This window comes from Lissotriton vulgaris, chromosome 11 (genome assembly GCF_964263255.1).
Source record: "Lissotriton vulgaris chromosome 11, aLisVul1.2, whole genome shotgun sequence".
Taxonomy (NCBI): domain Eukaryota; kingdom Metazoa; phylum Chordata; class Amphibia; order Caudata; family Salamandridae; genus Lissotriton; species Lissotriton vulgaris.
Window position 1 is genome coordinate 369,697,672 of NC_141699.1, and position 25,395 is coordinate 369,723,066.

A 25,395-nucleotide genomic window follows, 5' to 3' on the forward strand; every position below is an offset into this window, starting at 1 on the left:
CATGGGAAAGTATTGCACCTGAAGATACTCTGTGCAGGAGCACTTGGAATAGGACTGGACCAGTAACAGGAGGCACCGCTGTCCTCTTTTTGAGTCACAACTAGACTCTGGACGATGGATTTAACCCAGATCTTTTGACTGGGGGAGAAGGTTTGCATTTTCAGCCTTCCGTCCATCATTTGTTTGCTGTAACACTTTTCATCCTAAGTGGGATGGGTATGCCCAGACGTGGGTCCCTTACTCACTGTGCCACTGGATTTGAGCTAGCCTGGCTGAAGAAGGGTGACATACCCTGAAACCGGTCCTAGGATGCTTGTTTCTGGTCCAGGGAGGACCTGGCCAGGCAGTTTGATCTAGACTGTTCCCATGGGGCACAGGGTCAAGACTAATTTGCATATGGCCGGGTCCAAACTGGTGTGGCGTAGTGGGCAAAAGAATGATGGATTTAACCCAGATATTTTGACTGGGAGAGAATGTTTGCATTGTCAGCATTCCCTTCCATCATGTGTTTGTTGTAACAACCAGACTCTCGGACTAAACAAAAAAAGCTTGCTATTGATAGTATCAGGAAATAATCGGATAGTAAGAGGACAACCTGCCTGCACTTAGCAGAAGAACAACTGTCTCAGATGCTGCAAAGTGCTGTTAGCTCTGCTGATACTGCCTAGCCAGTCTGCATACAGCCACATTTTTCTCTCCAGATCCCGCCCTACCAGGGAGATCTGTTTGTCCGTATCTGCTGGTTAAGGAAAGAGCTCAAGACGACTCTGGGACACCTACCTTATGGCAGATTTAGCTCAGGTTCTCCTCCTTTTCTCTGCACCCACCACTTCCATGTCTAGGACAAAATCCTAGGGTGCCCAACAGAATCTCTTGCTCATTACGCTTCAAGACTGCATGCAGGGGTGGCAATCTCAGTGTAGCAGGAGTAATGCAGTTTGCTGGGCACATCCCTTAAGGTATGGGCAAACCTGTGTGTTCCCACAATGTAAGACATCCATCCCTACCCAGCACTTGTGTCACTTTGATATAACCAGGAGACGCAAGCACTTATTCCATCTACCCATGGTCACCTGTCCAAAGAGCACATTTTTTCTGAGGCAGGGCTTGCTGCTCTCTTTAATAGGCTCTACGCTCGCTGCCTAATCTGAGGTTCTTGACCTTCCTGCACAGCGGCCGGGCTTGGCTCCGCCATATCCACAGCAGCAACCGACCGGCCGGGCTTGGCTCCGCCGGCCGGACCACATCCCCCAGCATCCTTAGGGGGCCAGTGATGACTCCTGTAACCAGCGCGCCAGGAGGCGCATAAAGCACCGGCAGGTCCCTCGTCCCGCGAGGACGCGCGCGGGACGCGCAGGACGAAGCCCGGACTAAGGGCAGACAGTCTAAGACAGTCAGAGACAGGCAGAGACTGGACTGGGCCAGTTACTCTGCCTGTAACTCTAAGGTGAGACCTTCCCATTGCTCGAGGCCGACCCAGGACATTATTTGGCACTGACTTTGTATGCATTGTGGCAAAGTTGTTTTGAGGGTCTAAGGTACACATTTCCATCGTATCTACACTGTGTCTCTGGAAGGGTACCGCATATTGGTGTACTATGCCTAGTAAAAAGCTATCCCCGGCAAAAAATACTATGGACAACTATTTAGTACAGGTAGTTGCTAAAATTAATAGGGAGAGGAGATCCTCACTTGGGTTGGGTGTATCTCCTAAATCACCTGCATCTATTTTTCCGGCACCTGACCCAGCTCAATCCCCTGACCCAGTTAATAGTAATTGTCCTGTAGTAATACCTGATTTTGATGACAATGCTATCCTGGACCAGACTAACTGTGCACTGGAAGTTAGTGTTAGTGAAAATGAGGCTGAACTACATCCACATGAGGAAAAAGCCCCTACCCCAGTGCCTGCGCCGCGCACTACTAGAGGAGTATGAAAGGGCCAGCCAAAGCGTGGAGGGCTTCGTTCAAGTCGAAAGAAGCCTGCCTCTCCACCAAGTAATATTGTGGTGGAGGAAGAAGGGTCAATTGACGAAGTCTGTGTGTCTTTAACCAATGAGCAATTTAATGCTGGCCATGATAGATACCAAGATTCAGGGAATCGTAAAGCCGTTGGTAGGTAGGGTAGGTAAGCTCACTAACTAGGTTAAACGATTAGGGGGCCTTTTGAACAAAACCTTGGAGGAAGTAGAAAAATTGCCTGCAGAAGTCATTAACAAGGTTGAGCTAAAGAATGGAACATCTAGATCTGAGGGTGGTGGAGGAGCATTCCCCCTGTCTAATCATCCTGTGGCTCCACAGGTAGTTGTAGTGGATGGTGAGCAAGGGTTAGTTGTTCCTCCTGTTGTACTTCCAGCTTCGGAACCTGTGAAAGGCTCGGTTGAGCTTATAGTTGAGGCATCTCCCCTAGTCCTTGTTTTAGCTAATGTTTCTACACTGGCTCCAGGACAGGATGAAACTACTTCATCACTGTTGTCCAAAGCCTTACACTAGCTAACCAATAATATGGTGATAACCCCCTGGGGCAAGCAACAACTGGCAGAGGAACTAGTTATGGCCAGGAGGGTGGAGTGGATTGGAAGCAGTCCAAAAAGATTTAGGGGCGATTGTGTTTTGAATTTTTCAGATCCTGAGGTACTAACTAACATCCTGCCCAATCTTTTACCGCCACAGCGAAGATCCACCGACATCATCCCACTTACCTTAGACTTTTTTTACTACCGGAAAGGGGGGGGGTCCTAATCGGGGTACATTAAGAACAAAATGGAATGTGTTTTCAGCCAAGGGGAGGAGTGTTGCTAAACCCACTGAGTGGGGATTAAATCTTGAGAATAGGTTCTGAGCCCTCTCCAATTTGTATGATTGTGATTGACTCCCAGGGGGTAAAAGTTTATTACCATCAGTTATAAAAGACCAGAGTTTATGCTCCCTGCCTGTCCATAGTGGTAAGGAGGTTGCCCAATCGGATGCTACAAGCACTGTAGCGCAGACAAGTACAGTAGTATCAGTAGCAGGAGCGCCCTCTTCTTTGATTGTAACTCCTGAAGTGCAACTTGATTGTCCAACCGGGGTGGGGAACCTAATCTCTTGGAATTTGGCTGGGCTATGTTCTAAATTAGATTGTGGGGACTGGCTTGGCTTTGTTAACTCATATGATGTATGTATGTTTCAAGAGACTTGGGCATGTGAACCTGTATTTGTGCTAGGTTATTTAAATTTTTCAGTGCCAGCAATAAAGGGCCTGAAAGGGAGACTAATGGGGGGATGGGGGGTCTTACAATTTGGGTTCGTCAGACCCTTAAACTTACCATCAAAAATATAGAGACTAGTCATAATGACATCCAGCTGATTAGGGTAACTAGTGAAGTACCAGGGTCACTTGATATATACAACATATATGCTAGGAGTGTAAAGGGTGGTAGATCTGATGTTTTAATTGCATTGGGTAATCTTCTTGATAAATTTTCCCCTGATAATAATGTTGTAATAGCAGGCGATTTCAATCGGACTTTTGAGCCCCTGGTCATGTGCGAGGCCTCCATTGGAGCAGAAGAGGACTCCCATTGGGGTATTCCGGTGTTAGATCTGAAGCCAGTTACACGTTAGACTGAGGACATTATAGATCTGAATGCAATGTGCCTAGAAAAAGGTCTGAGAGCTTTGAACGGACGTACAGCTTTGGACAGAAAAGGCTCCATGAACTTTGATAATGGAAGACACAAAAGCAGGATAGATTATGTTATTTGCAGCTTACCGCTGTGGTAATCTGTCTGTGATATGGAGGTCGTCGTGAGACCCGAGAGCGATCACAACCCCTTATGTGTAGAGCACAAATGGTGGCCCGCTGGGACAAATTCTACTTGCCTGAATGCTCTTGCTCCACCTTTGGTCATTCCAGAAAATAACATGCGTAGGCTCAAATGGGCTAGCGTAGTGACAAATCAACAGGCTATTGATAATATCAATTATGAAACTGACAAAGCTATAGTTGCTTTGGAAACAATCAGTGTTTCTCCCTCTGGCCTGGAGGAATGGTTAATATTCATGATACCCTTTTCGCCAAGATTAAAAAACATTTTCTGAAACCCGCTAGGCGAAATGGGGCTAGAGCTAGTAAAGATGCAAAATGGTATAATGCCGAATGTAGGGATGCACGACTGGCTCTGGGTCAGGCAATCAAAAAGAGGGTGGCTGAAACTACCCGTCTAGCCAGAAAGAGTTATAAAGCCTGCATAGTGAAACCAAAAAGAGCCTGGGATGAGTTACATTGGTGTAAATTGAAAAAAGATGGCGACAGAAGGGATTCAAGAGCGTTTTGGAATATTGTTAAATGGGGTAGTGAGAGAGGAACCCCCTAATAACAATGTACCTCAGGAGGCTTGGGTTGAATTTTTTAGCTCACAGTATGCTCTTAATACTCAGATTACAGGTGAGAACAGTATTATTATGTCCTTTTCCGACGGTAATCTTTTTCATGACAAAGAGTATGACTGCCATAAATGCTGTGAATAGAGAACGCGCTCCTGGTTCGGATGGCGTCCCTGCAGATATCTTTTTAAATGACAAAGAGCGGTGGTGTAAATATATCCATTTACTTATCAATTTCATTGCCAAGGGTGCTGAGGTCCCGGCCTCTTGGAGAGGAGCTGTGATCATCCCTGTGTTTAAAAAGGGAGACCGTGCACAGCCGGGTAATTATAGGCCAATAAGCCTTATTGACACTGTACAAAAAATAGTTGGCCGGGTGGTTGTAAACAGGCTCCTAGACTGGGCAGAGGACAATAATATCCTATCACCCTACCAAGCAGGGTTTCGAAGGGCAACAAGCACGGTGGACCAAGTATTCAGTTTCCAATTGCTCCAATGGAAGACTGTGGTGCTGGGAGGAGGCAGCATTTGTCGATTTGAGGGCTGCCTTCGACCTGGTGCCACGGGCTAAATTGTGGCAAGTTTTACAGAGTCTGGGGGTCCCGGAGGAATTATTGACCTTGGTAATGCGATTGCATGAGCTTACCTTTGCTAAAATACAGTGGGGAGGCCATTATATGGTCACAGATGAATTTCCAGTAGAAAGAGGGGTTCGACAAGGGTGTTCAATGGCCCCAACCTTGTTCACTTTGTACATAAATGGTGTTGTCCCCCGCATGGTAACAGCTTCAGTAGATGCTCCATCTCTTTCAGGGTTAAAAATCCCTATATTAATGTTTGCGGACGATACGCTTATTCTGTCTAAAACCCCTAGTGGTTTGCAGCGTGCTCTGTCCATCTTTGAGAATTTCTGTGGGGAACATGGGTTGGAGGTGAACGCCACTAAAACTAAACTCATAACTTTCAAACCACACCATAGCTTTAAGTCTAAAATTGTTATGAGTGGGCGGCCTCTTGAGGTGGTAAACTCATTCACATACCTGGGAATTCTCATTGCAGATAATAACAGGTGGTGCCAGAATATAAATATTGCTACCCTGCGACATAAGCAATTATCGGGTGCCATCAATTCGGAACATAGGAAGTCTTTGACCAAACCTGTTAAGCCAGCTTTGATGGTTTATGAAGCAAAGGGTCCGCACTTTATGGTGCAGAGATGTGGGGCTTTGAAAATTTGAACTCTCTACAAGGGTCAGAGAACAAATTCTTAAGACTACTCACCGGCACCCAGAAAAGTACTCCACTCCTGCCTTTAAGATATGAGCTTGGTAGGAAACAAATCAAGGACCTACCCAGACTACAACCAATCTTATATTGGCGAAGACTTTGGACTACTCCCGAGCTTGCGCATTATGCCGAAGGTTTTATTGATTGCAAAAAACACAGTTGATGGACAGAATGTAGAACAATGTCATACATTCACCCCAGTACAAGGATCTGGGCCTAAATCCATCGTTTTTTTGCACTCCACACCACCCTGGGTTAGAAACTGGCTATATGCAAATCAGCTCTGACCCTGTGCCTCATGGGAACAGTCCAGCTCGAACTACCAAGCCATGTCTTTCCCAGACCGGAATCAAGCATCCAAGGACCGGTTTCTGGCTATCAGCCTTCATCAGCCTGGATAGCTTGACTCCAGTGGTGTGGAGAGCCTGGGACTCACGTCAGGGTGGTGTGGAGTGCAAAGAAACGATGGATTTAGGCCCAGATCCTTGTACTGGGGTGAATGTATGACATTGTTCTACATTCTGTCCATCAACTGTGTTTTTTGCAATTTTCACCCGGAAGGTTTTATTGATGTCATAAAGGCGGACTGTTTTCATAAAATTAGTTGGCTCAATTCACTGAAGGCAATATTGTTCGAGCTTGGGTTAAGTCCTATATGGCTTGATCCAGCAGGTGCATCATTCCCCACCAAGTCTGCCCTAAAAAACATATTTTGGGAACACGTTGCTACCAAGAGTTTGTGTAATTCTAGTAATGGGTCCATGTCCGCGGGTTTCCTTGAGGTAAAACTGTACCCAGCTCTGGAGTCGTACTGGGATATTATCTCTAAGCCGGGTGACAGGAAGCTCCTTTTCCAATTGAGAGCTGGAGCCCTCCCCATAAGATCATTGACAGCCAAATGGGGCTCAGGGGGGTGTGACATTTGCCCAGCCTGTGGAACGGGGAAGGAAACTCTTGGTCATTTTATGTTCTCTTGTAAAGCATATTGTGCCCCAAGACGCGCCTGGCTAGCACCTATGTGCAGGAACCTTGGTACCACTTGTAGTTCTGTTGCTCTGCGCATTATATGTTCAAGCCCACTAACATGGATATTAATAGCCACAGCTAAATATATTGGCTGGGCATGGGCGATCAGACAGAGACTGCTAGTTAATTAACTATTCTCTGTCTGTAAAATCTGTCTCTATGAATTTATTTCTATAGCTTTTTAGATTAATAATGATTATTTAATTATAAATGTTTTTATAATATTGTATTAATCAAATCTCTTCTTAATTCTTTTTAATTACTTAGTAAATACTGTGAGACTCCTTTTTTTAATTAATTGTATTTTATGGATCCAACAGTGCTTTGAGAATGTGTTTGATTGTAAATTTAATCCTATTTTAATATTGTTAATATTTTGTGTATGTTTTGCTTTTATGAGTAATCACACGAATAAAGCACTTTTTGAATTGAAATTGCTATTAAATTACAACACCATAGTAGGTCCAGCACCAGGGAACGGGTGTCCCACACTAAACAAAGAAAATAGGAAGAAGAGACCAACGCAACCAGAGCAGGAAATCAGGAGGAGTGCCCAACCATTTGGATTTGTCAGCCGTAGAGTCCTATTCACCTAGATACAGTGAGTGAAGGTGTGACCGAGCCAGATTGCCCAGCAGGTTTGCGTGCCTGGAACCAGGGGGTGGGTGCCTCGCCCTCAACAAAAGAACATAAAGAGGCCAACGCGACCAGATGGCGGATCAGCAGAAGGGCCTAACCCACTGGGCTAACGAGTGGTAGGGCCCCTGCCCACCCACATACAGGAAGCAACAGCATCAAAACATCTGGGCGAAATTGGACCCGGCTGCCCTCTGGTGGACGGGGAGCGAGGCAATGTGCTGCATGCCTCATGCATCTCCCGAGGACTGGTAGAGGGCAGATCTTGACAGCTGCCAAGTGCACGCGAGACCCATAGAAATACAGTGGTGGAACCTATGCTACTGAGACGAAGGCTGGCGCTGCTGGGCGACAACTAAGGGACGTCTGTAGTGGGGCCGTGCTCTATAGACCTGCATGGGACGATCTACGCAGACAAGAGACATGCCAGTAGCAGCAACATGGGCAATACTTCCCGCAGAAGGAAAATGATCCTGGGGGCGCGGCGGGGTCTGCACTGGAGAGTGAGGGGGGACGTCATCTGTACTGACTCCAGAGAAAGACCCTGTGACAGAGGTACCCTGGAGGCTTGTGGCAGGAGCCCGGGGGTACCGCGAATCACATTATATCAATCTCAACGTCGTGGAGGGATGTGAGTGGGAATCGGAAGCAGAAGGAGGAGTCAGATGCAGTTTCCAGAGGCAGAGGACATCTGCTTTGTTAGAGGAAGCACAACGAGAGAAGGCGGATGAGGAGGAGAGAGACAACAACACCAGTGACGGAGGAGGAGCGGTACCAGGCGTGGAGAAAAGGCAGAGCAGCGTAGGTAGTATGGGAAGGCGAGACGGACGAGGCAGCCATTATCAAGCCACGGTCTCAGGCAAGCGACTCATACAACCACATGCTGCATGAGTAAGTGGATCATGACTCGCGCTAACACCACAGGCTTGGGAGGGTGTTAAAAGGGGCACTTTAAAAGATCTTGGAAGCAGGATCATTGAGACAGTGGTCTTGTGTTGATCTGCAATGTGGAACTACACATTTACAGGAGCGCTAAGTATAAGGGAAGACCTGATTCTATCAGTTTCTTTTCCCTCACAACTTCAAATTGCCTAAGGTGGTGACACCCATGATTCTTCAGTCACACGATAATGTCGGTGATTTGGTGAAGGACCTGATATTTACCTGTTTATATCAGGACACTAATGGTCTGTGCCTTTGTTTCCCCAGGGGTACTCCGCTCCAGAGGACTGATAAAACAAACCCAAGACAATATTGACTTGAAGAAACTGGAAGGATGAAGGAATAAAGGGGAAGAGCTTGTAAAAGAATACAGGAGTGCTGGGACAGGATGTCCAGTAAAAATCTCAAATAAAGCCCTAAATTGAGTAAATCATATATCTGGCCTGCTGCCTCATCTTGTAACAGACCCCTCACTATCGGATATGCTACAGGCCATCAATGCATCCAGAACAGCACTCAAGACGAATACAGACTCCCTGAGCTCGGATCTGTTTCTCTTACGGGAGGACCGCAAACGATTAGCGGAGAGCATCAGCACAACTGAGCGGGCTATGGCAGACTTAACACCTACACTTGCATTGACCGAGGACAGCATGAAAACTATGGAATCCAAAATCTGCACACTAGAACTCAGAGCAGAAGATGTGGAGAATCGATCACGACGCAACAACGTGTAGTTGGACTGAAAGAGAAAGTGGAGGGCACAGACCTGACTGCGTACCTCGAGCGGTGGCTGCGAACTGAAGTGGCTTCGGAGGGCCTTTCTACATTCTTTAACCTCGAACCAGTGCCTAGAGTCCCAGCGTGCCCCCTCCATGCTAGAAACTCCGCTGCGTCCGGTGGCGGCGCACCTTCTGCATTATAAGGATCATAACCACATCTTTGTACAGGCGTGTCACAAAGGAGAACGGAGTTAAAAACACAGAAGAGAGAATTTTCCAAGAATTCGAGAGGTGCAACAGAAGAGAGCCTCATCTGTGAAGAGGCTAAGCGCCAGTTGCGCCAGCTCGGCCTTCCGTATGCCATGCTCTTTCCGGCCAGGTTGCAAGTTGTGGCACACAACAGCAGCAAATTCTTTCAGATGTCACAGGAAATCTGGCACTGGCTGGAGCAAAGTCAGCAACAAGGGATAGCAGACAGCCTGCAGAAGCAGTATGCACACCACTTCTGCTCTCAACGCCGGGAAACACCACGTAGCCTGGCAGCGCCGTCACAAGCTACAGCGCGACTGGGACAGTGGAACGTGGTGGTACAAATCAGTAAAGGATGCACGGGCCCGCAAATGCTGGAGAGAGAGTGGTCGACACGAGTGACTCAGATCATGGGTCAACTAGCTCGCTAGCCTCGAGCCTTATGATCCCCAAGGTGACCCCTAGATCTTCAGACTATCTTATATGAGCAGATTTTCTAATCACACTCTGTAGTAGAAGGGGACAGAAAGAGACATCCCATAATCACGCTGGAACACTGACATCCAAGATATTTTTCTCTTATTTAGGTCTGCACTGAAACCTTGTGTAGACTTCGCTGGTGGAGAGGAGAATGCCTGAGAGGGAACACTTACCCACCCCCCTACTCTTATTTGCGAGGGAATTCCCTAGTTAGACTAATACTGGGTAATAGTTTGGATGAGAGGGTGACTGCCTACTTGTCCTAGGGAGATGGTGTTGGGGAACTTATTATTGCTTTCTTTATTGAGGGGTTTTGTGTCATATGTCTTTGAATGTTATTTATGTGCTACTTGGAGATACGCTGCTTGCGGATGGGCGGTGGGGTGGGTGGGATTGTAGGTGGAGATGCACAGACGTCTTATATTACGATAACAGATGACAGGCGCACTAACGTACAAATGCATATCCTGGAATATACTCGGTATACACACTATGTCAAAGAGAAATAAAGTGTTCTCCTACCTTAACAGGAGAGGAGTGCAGATAGCACTACTACAAGAGACGCACCTCATAACTAAAGAGGGACAGGCGCTGAAGTGACAATGGCGTGAACAGGCGTTCTAAACAGCATACTTTGCTTACGCTAGAGTGGTCATGATTTGGATTAGAGCAGGGGTTTCATTCCAGGACATAGACACCCTAACAGACCCAGAAGGCCGGTTTATAGCAGTGCAAGGCCGATTAACGTTAAATGCTTATCCACTTTTTTTTGTCAAATCTATTTTATTAGAATTTTTGTGTAAACCAAATTACAGTGCATAATTCAAATAGCATAGCACGATAGTCCAGGCGCGCCAATGCAGCATTGATATATCTCAGATCATCATGTTACATCGTCAGGAAGCTATGCCACAGTGAAATGCGTATCCACTTAACAGTGGAGATGGTGGGGAATGCAACACATTGCACTCATACAATCCATGCACATGAGCGTTGATGCTTCCCGATAACATGGAAACAGCTGCACTGTCTCTCCCCCTCTCCCCTTCCCCCACCCCTCCTAGGCGGACACCCCGATCCACAAGCTGGACGTAACCAACACCTTCGCCGCCAACCGCTGGATCTCCCTGTGCCCGCACACCGACATTCCCCGCACGCATCTAGCACTGACACTGGCGAACACACCTCATTTTACTCGACTTTTTGGACCCTTTCCCAGTTTGCACTTACCTTTCCCCCACCTTTATACATTTTTAGACAGTTTATTTTTATCATCCTTTTCCCACTTTTCTCCCCAAACTCAACTTACTCTCCTGTTCATACAATGGTTCAGTAATAGACAATAGGTTGCCATCACTGTTGATAAGACTCTTCTCAACACTGTATATGTGAAATTGGTATTTGCAGTTCTTCTGGCACTCAGTACCCACACACAAGCTAAAAGGAGATACGATACACCACGCATTGACAGCAAGATATAACCAAGAGGCGCGTCACACTGAGAACCACAAACAGATCCACTTCTCAGGACTCTATTATGCCATCCACAATGCTGTCACCGGCCACAGAAGTCGCCATATGCACACAAAGACGAGAGACCGGTTGTATGCGACCTTATTAGACTACCCGCGACACCTGTGCGACACACATTTAATCTCCCTGGATTTATGAGCAAGCCGTCGCTGGGAGAAGTAATTACAATAACGGTGTGAGGGGATGATTTATGATGTGTAATTTCTTATTTACAGTCTTCAACTGCTTTTTGTCATTATATGTACTGATTGCAACTGCCATTGTTTAAGAAATACTAATAAAGAAAAATATTCAAACAAAAAAAAAATAGCAGTGCAAGGCCGATTAGAGGGCTGTGCTCTGAATATGGTGTACAGATATGCCCCTAACATGGATCAGACTGCTTTAACAACAAACAAAATAAATTACATACACCTAACACGCCACCTGGCCTTGTACCAGACGCCCCCATTACTTAGGGAGGGGACTTCACTTGTGTGACTGACGTACATCTGGACAGATCCTACCCGCCGCATCAAGACTCCCAGACAATGCGAGGCCCAGGCCTTTGGGGACTAGCGGCGCCACTGGGGACTGGTTGACGCCTGTGGAACCCTACACCCCCACGACTATTCCTACTTCTCTGCCCTACACAAGGTTCCTGTCCTTCTAGACACATTTCTATGCAGTGCAGACATACAAAGTCTAGTTAGTCCAAATGGTTGAATACTTCGCACAAACTAAAATCAGACCACAATCCGGTCCACCTCGGCCTGAAGTGGATACACCCCAGGCCCTCCACTCCTACATGGAGACTCCAGACAGAATCTTTAGAAGATCCAGTCTTCAGAGAGGGGATTTGAGAGAAGATAGTCCAATACTTTAACAACTACGGAATGGCCTCCACTCACTGGTAAAGTGGGATGCCTTTAAGGCTGTCCTATAGGACCAATGCATAGTGGAGACCAAAGGATTAGACTCATGCTTCTGAGTGAGGTACCGACTGCGGAGCGAGACCCTCGAGAGCTTGAGCAGAGACGGCCGGGGCAGCCAGAACTGCAGGACGCTAAAGAGAAAGTAGAGATACAGACGGAACGACTTGGATGCTGTGACTTCAGGGGATATTTGAACCCCACACATGTTGAACAGGACAGGTCAGGATCCCTCCTGGCTTGCTCGCAAACCCGACCAGCCAGGGCTCCCCCATGGTTAAGCTGGAGGACGAGGAGGGAGACGGGAGGTATACTCCAAAGGGGCTCAACAATGTGTTTGCTCATTACTACTGCAACCTGTATCATAGCACCCCAAGACAAAACGTCACTATAATCCAAGACTACCTGGAGGAGTTATGGCTTCCACAGCTAGGAAGAGATGAGGCAGAGGCACCGAGTGAGGAAATATCCTCCCAGGAAGTGAGAGAGGTCATAAAGCAACCCAGGAACAGATGGTTTCCCAGCTGAGTTCCATGCCACCTACTCCGGAGAGCTAGTGCCACGGTTGGTAGCGCTATACACATTGGCCAGGACTGCGGGGACGCTACCTGAAAGCACCAGGGAAGCATTCCTAATCCTTGTCCTGAAACCATAAAAGCCGTCCCACGACCACACGGCCTATAGACCGCTGTCAATGTTAAATATGTACAATAAAATATTGAGAAACATGTTAGCGACCAGGCTCTTACCCCACGTCGCAACTGATTCACCAAGATCAGGCAAGTTTCATCCCCGGACGTAATACGGCCATTAACATCAGACGATTGCTGGCCACAATAGGCGCTGAGGATTATGATAAAACTACGGCATCTGTGTTGGCAATGGACACAGAGAAGGCATTCAACAGTCTTGAATGGCACTTCCTCTACGATCTGTTGCAAAAGATGGGCTTAGGCGAAGGTTTCCTAGCATGGACAAAATTATTGTATGTGAACCTAATGGCCAGAGTGCGCACGGAGAAGACTATCTCCTTGAGACAGAGTGGAGCTGGAAACGCAACAGGAATGCCGTCTGTCTCCCCTGCTCTTTGCTCTTGCTATGGAGCCTATGGCCTGCTGCGTGCATACAAGATGAGAATACTGTGAAAGGACAGTGCAGGACTCAACACTGCATCGCTTTGTATGCAGATGATCTCCTCCTATTCCTCCGAGACACCGGACAGGACCTACTAGGAGTGAGGAATATCCTGGAATGTTTTGGTCTGCTCTCAGGGTTGAAAGTAAATTGGCCGAAGTCCCGACTCTTCCCCATGACATCCAACGAGCTCCCCCAGATGAGCTAGGTCACCTCCAGTGGGAACCCAGATGCCTGGCGTACTTAGGAGTAAATATATATCATGATGTCTCGGACCTCTTAGAGAGTAATGTAGGTACAGCGAATCGCTCCCGGATCTCCTCCATGGAGTTTTGGAAACACTGCAGTTGTCAGTGGCAGGCAGTGGCCCTTCTGAAAATCGTGGCGTTGCCACGATTGTTATACTACTTTGGCACGCTCCCGGTGTGGATCCCCAAGAAAATGTTCAGGGGCCTAGACTCACAAGTCATATCGTTTATCTGCAGCACGAGCTACAGACGAGTGGCACTGGCTACGTTACAGTGCTCCATAGTAACTGGACGGGACTTTGAAGCTTACTATATTGGGGCACAGCTAAATTGGCTGATCCAGTGGATGGGATACAGAGGAAACCCGGACAGGGCCCTGAACCCATTCACACCAGCGTATTCTGCCACACCAAAATATTCTTGTGTGTAAGACGGCGACCCACTGGACACACCGGAGAGCTCAGAGTCATAGCCAGTTGCTGGGCTAGATTCTTTGCCAAAGGATCTTAGCAGAAGTTCCTATTCTACAGATTTACCCCTATCCATGCAACTACTCTAGTTTGAGGAGTTTCGTGCAGAATTTGATCCGCGTCGAGGCCAGTTACTCATACACAGAGGGCCCTCTTCTTGACATTCAGGAAACACTGTGGTACCAGGTCCATAGAGCCACGGGCGCTCAGCTGCTTTCAGTATGTGGCACTGTCAGCGGGGAAATTCTAAACGGTCTCATGCCTTTACAAAGTGATATGTAATGATCAACAGCGACCGAAGGAGCCCTTGAGAACGCAAAGGAAGGAAGAACTGGAAATCCCAATCCCTGAAGCGGACTGAGATGCCATATTGGAAAGGATACCAAAAGTCTCGCAAAATGCGTGCTTTAATTTAATAAATTATTATATCTTAAACAGGGCGTACCTTACCCCGGTGAGAATTAGGAAATACTTTTATCGGAGTAGGCAGCCTGCCCCCTCTGTGGGAAACTGGAAGGGCATATCCTACACGTGCTCTGGGGGTGTCCCATCCTGGGCACCTTTTGGGAGGTGGTCATAACTGTAGTCGAAACTATCACAGACAGGGATTTTCCTTGAACTCCGGGTCACTGCCTGCTAGGATGTTTCCTGCATAAGGCTAAAACAAAAGTATCAGGAAAATCCAAAGATCTTGTTTATGTCCTGGCCAAATGGGAAATTACTAGGAACTGGAAATCGGCAAGAGGGCTGTGTATAGTGACATGGAGGAGAGAACTGGAAAAATGGGTGGGATGTGAAGCCAGACGTGACATCGGCACACTAAACGCAGCCAGGGCTTGGTGAGGACTAGTAGACAACTTGGTGGCAATGGATTCTGATGCAGACGCGGCCTTGCCCTCGCGATCAGCATCCCGGAACAGGGAGGAGAGAATGCACATCTAGCGGCCGCTCACTTACCACCGCATCCCCTTATCCATATCCCATGCTTGCTAAGGCACGACGACCTCTAAAGCGTGTATACATGCCACACAAAGCGGACATTGAGTGAGGAATTGACTCAAGGGAAAAGGTGGGGGGTGAGTTGGGAATGTTAATGATGTTGAAGGAAGCCGGGACAACAATGGCACTAAATGGTTCAAGGATACACAGTAACACCAATTGTAACATAATGATGAAATGCATTTGTAAAATACGATTAAAAAGAAAAATCTATTCAACAAAGTCTCAAAGACAGCTGCCAAAGTATTATAAGAATTTCCTAGTTGTCATAGTTCCACAATATTCATAACTGTCATGACACTCACTTAAGGTCTTCAGGGTCCTAAGCATCATAAAGCACAAATCAAAATGGACAAAGCTATGGTCGGGTATAGTTGTAAAAAAAAAAAGGAATCTACACACTTGTAAGTCAATTCTTACATGTAGATTCCAAAAGCACTCTTGAGTTTCAGGGATGGGACCCAGGGTCACTATATCCACGGCAGGCCGAAGCAACATGGAGGAAAACTACCATCTTCTGCAGATACACACTAATTCTTCCCTGGGCACCCATAGATCTGGTCTCCACACACGAGAAACAAACAGCGCACAACTAAATCACAAATTATGGAGAGACAGTAATTAGCCCAGTTACTGGAGACTGCACGATTTTAGCCGGGGGAAAGCTAGTAGACCAGCTTTTACAAAATCACAGGTAAAGTGTAGGATCTGAGTTCACCCCACTTTTTGCTGCTGTCATTATGTTTTAGTGACTAGTCTGACTGGGATCCCGCTAATCAGGACCCCAGTCTCTGTACTTCTTCCCTAAATTGGACATGGCGAGTCCTTAGGTACCCCCCAGATTGGCTACTAATGTAGCCTTGTAAGTCCCTAGTATATGGTACTAATGTATCCAGGGCGTAGGTACAGTGGGGGTCCCCCATGGGCTGAAGCATGTATTATGCCACTCATGGGAGACCAGTCAAATTGTGACTTCAGGCCTGCTATTGCAGCCTGTGTAAGCGGATGCTCGCACCACTTATGACAGATAAGTTTCCTTATATCTGAGGTCACCCCCGTAAGGCAGGACTTTCAATCCTGAAGGAAGGGTGGTGGGTTATAGGTGGGAGGGTGACCCTTCATGAGCAGGCCACCCCTACAACCTATGGAGTCCATTCTCCTGGGTTGTAAGTGCATCAGTCATTACGATATATAGACTGGCCATGCGTAAACTGTGTTGGAGGTATGATTCTATGCACTTTAAAGCTCCTTCTGGAGGCCCCCAATGCTACCGGTACCAGTCTTCTACACATGGACAGCAAACTATGGCTGCTGCCGACCAGAGACATGATTCTGCCCTCCTTGGGTGCTGAGCCAATCTCGAGCAGGGGAAGGGAGGACAAGACGTTTCCTGTCACAGGGAGGTGTGACCACCTCCCAGACAGGACTTAGTGTATTGGGACGGGGTTAGGGCGCTTGCCAATGCCACTAGACTGCTTTGAAGGGGACATTTGGTGCCCTTCTTGCATACTCCAGTTCAAACTAGTTCAGGGAGCCATTGGCTCCATTTCTGGTGTGAAACTGGACAAAAGACATGGGAGTATCTTCCCCACAGTCCAGCCCCTCCTCTGGAAGGGACCCCTGAATCGTCCGAACCCTTTCCTTAGGGTACTTAAGGGCTTACCTGTTGATGGGTCCCTAGATTCATTGTGGGACAAGATTCTGATCTGAAACCACTTCAACCTGGGCACTCTGAACTTCACTTTTAAAACTAGACTGCAACTGGGAAGACTCTTGATGCTCCTGGTCTCATCATACTGTTAGTCGTCTGCCAGTCGTCTGCCATGTCTGTGCCTGTGCTCAATACAGGTTCTTCACAAGGCCTGTGGACATCCAAGACACCCGAAGGAATCTCCCTTGGAGTGAAGGAGTCACTCCCCTGCATCTGCAGGCACCCCAACAAAGCTGACCAGACTGCTGTTCCTGAGCTCCTACGCACTCTGAAAGGTTCAGCAGCACAGATGGTGGTTCTGAAACTCCTTCGAGGCCTGCACTGTCTGGACAGCAAGTTTGAAGCCAGTATCCCTCATCCGAATCGCTGGAGCAGTCAGGTCCGGACTGGGAACACAAACCGGCCCTTGCAATTCTGCTGGACCTACCGGTTCAGGGGTGGGGTGGTTGTTAGTGCTAGTGCAGGAAGCAGCACCGATTCCGCTTTAGCACTGCTGCCAGTTTTGATACAGGGGGCTGATATTGCAGCACTGCTGCAAAACCAGCCCCCAGTAACAAAAGCGGCCCTGCTGCTAGAAAACCAGCCCCCACCTTTCCACCCCACATGGAAAATGCCCAGTGCCTGCTATGGCCAGTAGGCCCTAGGAGCAGTACCCCTGTGCACCATATCGACTTGCCATTGCCAAGGCTGGTTGAGTTTCTCCTCCAGAGATCTTCGGCCTCCAAGAAGTTCCAGCCTAAAGCATCTCCTGCAGTCAAGCTCTTCGCCTGCACCGCAACCTTTGTGCCGTAAGCCTTCATCATTTGGTGAGCTGCTCGAGGTCTTCTTGTGAGTCCTGTGCCTTCGGCCCGTGGGCCCACTTGAGGGTCTTCTTTGGCTCCAGTGGGCTCCCCTGCTTGCACAGTACATGCTTTGACTTACCTGCTCATGGTGAGTCACTTGGATCTTGCTGGTCCCAACACTACCTTTTTCAACAACTACATTGGTTGCCGTTGCCTAGGCTTGTTGGTGTGGTACCCCTGTTGGACACCGACCCCTTGGCTCTGGACACCAGACGTGGGACAGCTCATGAACCGCTCCTGGTCTTCCACAGCATTGCTTGGTCTGCACAGATGCAACTTCAAAGGCACTGTCAACCCTCCTACATCTCAGACATCATTGGGCATTGGTTTTCTGTGCCTCCTAGTCACTCCTAAGTGGCACACACTCTGTCCCCTCTGCTTGCAGGTACCTCTCAACTTGAATTCACCTATGGGTTCCACTAGACTCTTTCACCTTCTTCGCCAGCTGCATCTTTTTGGAAGTCCTCCATTGTGGTCTATAGCGGTGTCCGGTGTCACTTCACATCTATGCACCCAGCATCCCTGGTGTAGGTATCCTGGTTCCTGGTGTATCCACGGGTGGGGTGACTCTCAAATTTTCCATCTTCACAGGGTTTCTGCAGGGTCCACTGGGAAGCGTCCTTCTTTAAAACTACAACGGTGACTTACCCATTGACTTGTATTGAGTATGCAGTCATGTTCCAACTCTGCACACAACCTCCCTGGGGTTCTTAGATACTCACCTTGGGTGGTTCATTGGGGCCCCGACTCTTCTACATCTTCTGGGTCCATTCTCGACTAGGGTTGTGGTCCGCATTCCACTATTTTAGTACATGGTTTTGTCTCCCCCTGGAGATCACTGTGTATTTGTGCTATTTCCAAAGTATTTCTGAGAATTGTGTTTATATTTCCAAGTAGGAGATATTGCAATGTGTTGAGTGTTTATAATAAATACATATTTTTATAACTACACTGTGTAGTTCTTTTTCACTTAACCTGCACTAGAAGATTAAATACTGGTAAAATAAGCTGCTTTACACTCCTTCTGGGCTAAGCCTGAAGGCTGCTCTCCACAGCTACCACTTAGAGAGCTTTCTAAGGTTGTCTAAGACCACTAAAATCACCATAAGAGTTGTCAGAATTAGTGCAGGGTGCTACACTTACATATGTGAGCACCATGTACTAAGCCAGCCTCCTACATAAAGTGCCTGTGCCCTTATGATGAAACCACTGCCAGAAAGCCACAAAGCAGGGAATGTGGAAGCCAGAGAACCTGGTTAGAGTCCACAACTTGGCAAGCACAGCAGTGCACTTCACACAAATAATGAAGCACATACAGTGGATATACAGGTTGGTAAATCTATTGGATGATAAAAAGCAGTACAGACAAAGGCAAAAAGGTGATGAATTTTCTGTGGTGCAAGGACTCAAATCGACTCTACAGACGGTACTCTAGGCAATAGCTCCCCTTTAAAAACAGCATAACTTACATGCTTTTAGCTTGGTACATAATTGCCAGCACAATATCACCCTATACGACCTGCAGAGTATACACATTTCTACGGCAAACAGCTCCATTGGTTGCCGGTTGTGAACCGGATAGAATTCAAGGCCTTGACAATTGCGTTCATGGCCCAGAGAGGCAGCTGTCCCAACTATATTAAAAAATGCATCGGCCCTTATCAGCAAACGCGCTCTTTAATATCTAATTCACAGCATCTGCTGTGAGTTCCTCAATTGGTGAAACCTCGCGTTGGGGGCAGGGCCTTTTCAGTATAATCAACCAATTAGGGAACTCCCTTCCTGATAGACTTCGACTTATTCCGTTTGAAGGGGAGTTCAGGAAAGTTTTAAAGACATGGCTCTTTAGCCTAGGCTAGTCAGGAAGGTACGTAGTCTTGTCCTCTGCCATATTCACCCCCCCACCCTCTCAGGTCTTGCTTGACTTTGCTAGCACAGAGACACCTCTGTTTGAGGTAGCTGATGTGCTTTATAAATGTATATGTATTGTATTCTACAAAGATAGCAGAATACAGGAGTCTACTTTATGTAACTTCAAGTCACAACCCTTGATGCATGTCGGAGGTGAAGGGGTATTTGGGGTGGGGTTGGGGAACGGCATGTTGATTGCTCAATACTACAGCAAAAAAAAAATTGAAAGATAGGTCCAGTACATTACTCCGGGGTAGCAGGCTAGACAAGTGCAGATTCATTGGGATCAGACCTGTCTGCATTCGGTCTTTGGTGAACCACACCGCCAAGCCATCACCAACTAGGTTCTTCTTGCCTTGCCCATGGATCTTGAAGTTGACTTGCAGTTCCCAGTCTCTAAGATAGCAGGGCTATGGGAGAAAGAAAATATGATCACCATGGGTCATTCACCAAAATTACAAAACAACTCGCCCACAGCAAAACACGGTCGAACATGCCATATAAATAACAGTAGAAGCTGTAATGCTGATGCATAGGAAACACACCACGAAGAAAATAAGAGGACATCCTTCCATGTTAAAAAGTAACAGACCAAACTATAGAAAACAGATGTGGCCAGTCTAGGCAAACTCTCACACTCAGGACAGATATAAATTAGGACAGCCGTAACCCAACCTAGCTGCAATCATGGGATATGTGCACAGGGAAAACGTTGTAGCCATTGGGAATGTGGTTATCAATTGGCTAAGGGAGTGCACTCTACGGTGGTACTGTAGTTACAGGTAAAATGATGGATGGGTTGTTCATGGAGGATAATTTACTGTACAGGTCGGACTAACTTCTTTTGATCTCCTGACTACTTGACATACAAAGATGACTTTAATCAACAAGTGTTTTTTTCTTCCTTAACAGGAAAGTTCACAGCAATTCAGCAATGGAGATACCCATTAATAGGTGATGATCTGTTCTCGATGCTAATTAACAAAGGAAAGGTTTAATGCTTATGTTGACACCTGTATTCTTTTTCAATACCAGAGGTGTTCGAACTGGGGGTCTCTAGTTGGCAAAGGAGGTACCATTGTCCAAATAGGGACCCTTGCTTCTAGTCAGGGTAAGGAGGATACACTCTTTAGATAACCCCTGCTCACCCCCTTGGTAGCTTTGCCCAAGCAGTCAAGGCGTATCAAAGGCAACGTGTAAAGTATTTGTACCAACACTCACAGTAACACAGTCAACGCCGTCTCCTCGTCTTGTTTCAACATCCTGCGCATGCTACGTAAGATCTTCCGGTGGATCCCCACCGAGACCAGGAAGACGGTCACCCAGGCCCTCGTCACCAGCCGTCTGGACTACGGCAACGCCCTCTACGCCGGAACCACCGCCAAGCTCCAGAAGAGACTCCAGCGAATCCAGAACGCCTCAGCAAGACTCCTCCTCGACATCCCCAGACGAAGCCACATCTCCAGACACCTGAGAGACATGCACTGGCTCCCGGTCAACAAGAGAATCACCTTCCGCCTCCTCACCCACGCACACAAAGCCCTGCACAACCAAGGCCCGAGTTACCTCAACAGCCGCCTCAACTTCTACGCTCCCACACGCCACCTTCGATCAACCAGCCACGCCCTCGCCGCCGTCCCCCGCATCCGAAGAGCCACAACAGGAGGAAGATCCTTCTCCCACCTGGCCGCCAAGACTTGGAACTCCCTCCCGACCCACCTCCGCCTGACCCAAGACCACCTCGCCTTCAGGAAGCAGCTCAAGACCTGGCTGTTCGAGCAGTAGCGGACCCCCCTCTCCCCAAGCGCCTTGAGACCCTCCGGGTGAGTAGTGCGCTATATAAATGCTATGATTGATTGATTGAGTGAGTGAAAACACCACAAACTGAATCCACAACAGTTTAGAAAAATAAAAGGTATTTAATCTAAACTATACAAGACCAAAACGACAAAATTCCAACATACACAGTTCAAGATTATGGTTTCAAAAGAGTTCTTAAAGTTGCGATAAAATAATCCACAGTTTCGTGAAAAGTTCACAGTTGCGTATCGTTTAGCCAACAGTACCTTTAAATGCGACAAAGTTCCAAAACAGAAGCTGGTGCAGTGGAAAACAAGCGATTCATCACTCCGGAGACCTTGGGGAGGCGATGCGACAACCCCACTGGACTTAGCGGGCATATTGCAACGAATCCGGTCTTTATGGGGACGGAGGCAAAACCTTGTATGGATTCCGGTGCGGAGGTTCCGTAGGAAAATGCTCGCAAAAGGCACGATGTGACGATCTTGAGGGACTGCAACGATCTCCGGGGCGACGATGCGCGGCTCAGCGGCGATCATTCACTCGCAGTTCCAGGATGCGATGGCTCTGCGACGATTCTCGCAGTGATGTGATGCGGTGATCTCACCCAGCGGCGACAGGCTCTGCGACGATGTTCGCAGCGACGGAAATCTTCCCGCAAACGAAGGATGCGACTTCTTCAGGCAGCAGCGACAGGTGCTGCGCCGATCTCTGTCTTCGTAGTGGCGCGATAAAACTTGCAGAACGTTCCTAAAAAGCTTGGTTTCCAGCTTCCCAAAACTGGTACAACTTCCAGAGACACCAGAACTGGCCCAAGCACTCCAGGAAGGACAGAATTCTCACAGCAGAGTTCAGAGAAGCTGGGGTGAAATCCTTTTGTTCCTGGGACTTCTTAACAGGGAGCCAGCTCTTCTCAGGCCCTTGGAGATTCCTTCAAGCAAGGGGACACAGCACAAAGCAAAGTCCTTCCCCTCTCCTTGGCAGCAAAGCAACAGCAGGTCAGTCAAGCAGAGCAACAGCAGAACAGTCTTCCTCCTTCAGTTTCAGCTTTCTCCTTGGCAGAGGTTCCTTCTTGATTCCAGGATGATCTAATGTTCTGTAGTCAGGGGTCCTGTACTTATACCCCTAAACGTTTTTGATTCCTTTGTGCAGGAGTGCTCTGAGCCCGGTCTGAACCAGTTCTAGGTGTTCCTTGAGCACTTTATTTTCCTGGCCTCTCCTTTACCTTCAGGGAGAGGGGCAGGGCTGTCAGCCGCCCAGCAGGAGGTGGAGCCAGCATTGTGGGAGGCAGGCACAGCCCTATTCAGGATTCAACAGAAGCAACGGTGAGGGTACCACACACTGTGGCACAGAAAAGAACCCAAATTCACAAATAGAAATAACTCAATTGTCTATTTTGGTTTGACATCCGCTCAAAACCCCAAGTGGATCCACGGTCCTAAGATCCAAAAATGTCCAATACAATTCCAATGATTAGAGGGAGCGGTCCATACTTCTTGAAAATATCACAGGGCAAAAGATTGTGGAGTCCCAATTTTTTTATTCACGTTTTCATTCATCAACTGACGACAGCTTCCTTAGTGAATTTCAACATAAATGAATCCAAATTTACTCAAAACATCAGACAGCCGATGCGTTTCGTCCAATGAAGGACATCATCAGGGCTTTTAATAGTTTGTTCGACAGATAAATCTCTCTAATCCCAGTTAATAATAGGTATTGACCACAATTCGATATCTCTTTAGTAAATTAGATCCAAGTTGGGACCTCAACTTCCCTTTGTTTCTTCACGTCTCAGTCAGCGGCGATGGGCATATCTTCTGTCCTCCGTGCACAGAGGACAGAAGATATGCCCGTCGCCGCTGACTGAGACTTCCCGCATTTGAACTTTTTGGTGTTGGATTAAGGAACTGCCAGCAAGAGGAAAAAAGAGACCTGAATAGGTGAACATAGAGAGTGGGTATTTGAAGAAACGCGGAAGGGAATTATGGATAGCTAAATGAGAATTTAACAGAAGACGTGATGTTTTCAAGAAGTATGGACCGCTCACTCTAATCATTGGAACAGCCCTATTCAGGCCCAGGTGCTATCCCCTCCAACCACTCAAGATGCAGATGCAGTCATTCAGACTAGGGCTGACCCAGCCAGCCTCCTGGGGGCTCCCAGCCTCTGTCACTCTCAAACTAGACAGTCAATTCACAAACAGGCCAAGGCACACAGAAAGGTCAGACAAGAGAACAGCAATTTTCTAAAAGTGCTGTTCTCAAACACAGGATTTAAAAACAACCTTTCCTAAAAGATGTGTTATTAAACTCTGAGTTCAGGGATACCAGACGTATGTCCTATCTTGCTCCTATGGGAAGATATGCTGGTAGCCACTGTAGCCAGTATTCCCCATGATAGCCTATGGGGCAAGATAGCCTTACAATAGTCAAAAACAAAAATGGCTGTAATTCACTACCAGAGCATGTTACCTGCACTAGTACATGCTCTACCTTTCACATACACTGCACACTGCCCAAGGGGGTCCCTTGGGCCTTCCATAGGGGTGACCAAGGTGTATAGAAAGGGAAGGGTTAGGCATGGTCAGTGGGGACACTGTCCAGGAGGACATGGCAGTTCACAGTCTGCAGACAGGCACTGCGGTGGCAGGATTTGGAATGCCCTTCCTCCAGAAATAAGACTTCTCATCCACTGCATCCTTCAACAAGCATTTTCAATGCCATAGGTCTCGCATTAAGAAAGTTTGAGCTATTGGTATTGTAAATGTCAAATTTTTTAATTATGTGTTGGTTTTAAAAATTGCTAAATTAATAGCTTTGTCATTTACATTGGCACTAGTTATAACTTTTGCAAAATGTGACACTTATAGCATTTGTAATGCAATGTGTTGTATTTTCGTGACTTACATGTATTGATATAACAAATAACATTGGCTTTTATTTTTTTAACAATTAATACTTAAATAACATTTATTGTAATTTATAATGGCAATAGCTTAAACTTTTGTAAATAACTTATGAAGATTATGTTCAGTGTATTTTATTGTGACAAAAATCCAAGAACAGAAGTGAAATATTAACATCTTTTTTGCGACATTTGTAATAAAGCTTGAAACATTGAGAGAACATATTTGAACCAGTTGTTGTTGAATGGTTGCACAGATTGATGTTGTGGTGGTGGCGAGTGATGCTGTGGTGGTGAATTTGTGCCCCGCTTGAGGGGCATATTATAATTGTAGTGCGAGTTCTGCAGATTTATGCTGTATTAGTAATGCCTAATACAGTGCTGGTGATCAAAGATGGTGTAGTGGTGGGGGCGTGGCCAAGGCGGCGAACATGGCGGAAGTAGCCTAAGAGAGCTCCGTCCCGCCGTTGATTTATCCGACGAATATCCTGCGTCTCCCCCACCCCGAGACGTTTCCAACAGGGTGTCTAGACATCGGAAGCAGAGGTGAAGCCCCGACGGCGATCTGCGCTATCTCCGACGCCTGTCCAACGGCGATCTGTGCACTGAGGTGCCGAGGCCTCCTGAACACACGGAAGCCGGGGCCTCGAGTCGGGGTGAACCCGGGCGGAAGTGCGGTGTGACTGGGTCCGGAGAGAGGCTGTGGACGGGCTCGCACTTCCGGCGAGCGGAGGCTCACAGTGAGTACACTGCGTGACACAGAGGAGACGGAGCACTTGATACCACCGCTTATACCACTAAATATTGGAGGCTACGCAGACTGCGAGCCGGGGGAGTGCAGGAGGTGCCGGACTGGCCTTGTTCGGCGGTCGCATCGGACCGCGGGGGACTACTGCGCGACAGACGCTGTTGGGGGTCTCTCCTGTGTGTCCCCCCCCCCTGCCCCCGGCTGGTCTTAGACGGCGGTGGCGGCGCTCGCTGCACAGAGGCGGGTGCCTCGTGCTGGGCCCGGCTGAAGCCCAGATTTACTTGTATTCTACACGCGGAGCGCAGCTACATACTCCCTACTCGGCGGCGGGATCGGGCTGCGGAGGTGACCTCCGAAGGGGGGGGTGCCGGTGTGATACAACCTGGGCTCAAAGTGGAGAAGAGATGGCAGCGGCGCCGGGAGGCCCAGAAGCGGAGGCGGATAACCCTGCGCGGACCCTGCGATTGCCAG

At 47.7% G+C, this 25,395-nt stretch overlaps 1 protein-coding gene across 1 annotated transcript in view; it reads right to left on the reverse strand.

Annotated features, from left to right (window-relative positions):
* LMAN2L (lectin, mannose binding 2 like) overlaps positions 1-25,395 on the reverse strand; it is a 338,684-nt gene that overhangs the window by 166,705 nt on the left and 146,584 nt on the right. Inside the window, exon 3 of the mRNA XM_086943348.1 lies at positions 19,762-19,879. Within this exon, the coding sequence (XP_086799474.1) occupies positions 19,762-19,879 (118 nt within the window). The remainder of the gene's footprint in view (positions 1-19,761; positions 19,880-25,395) is intronic.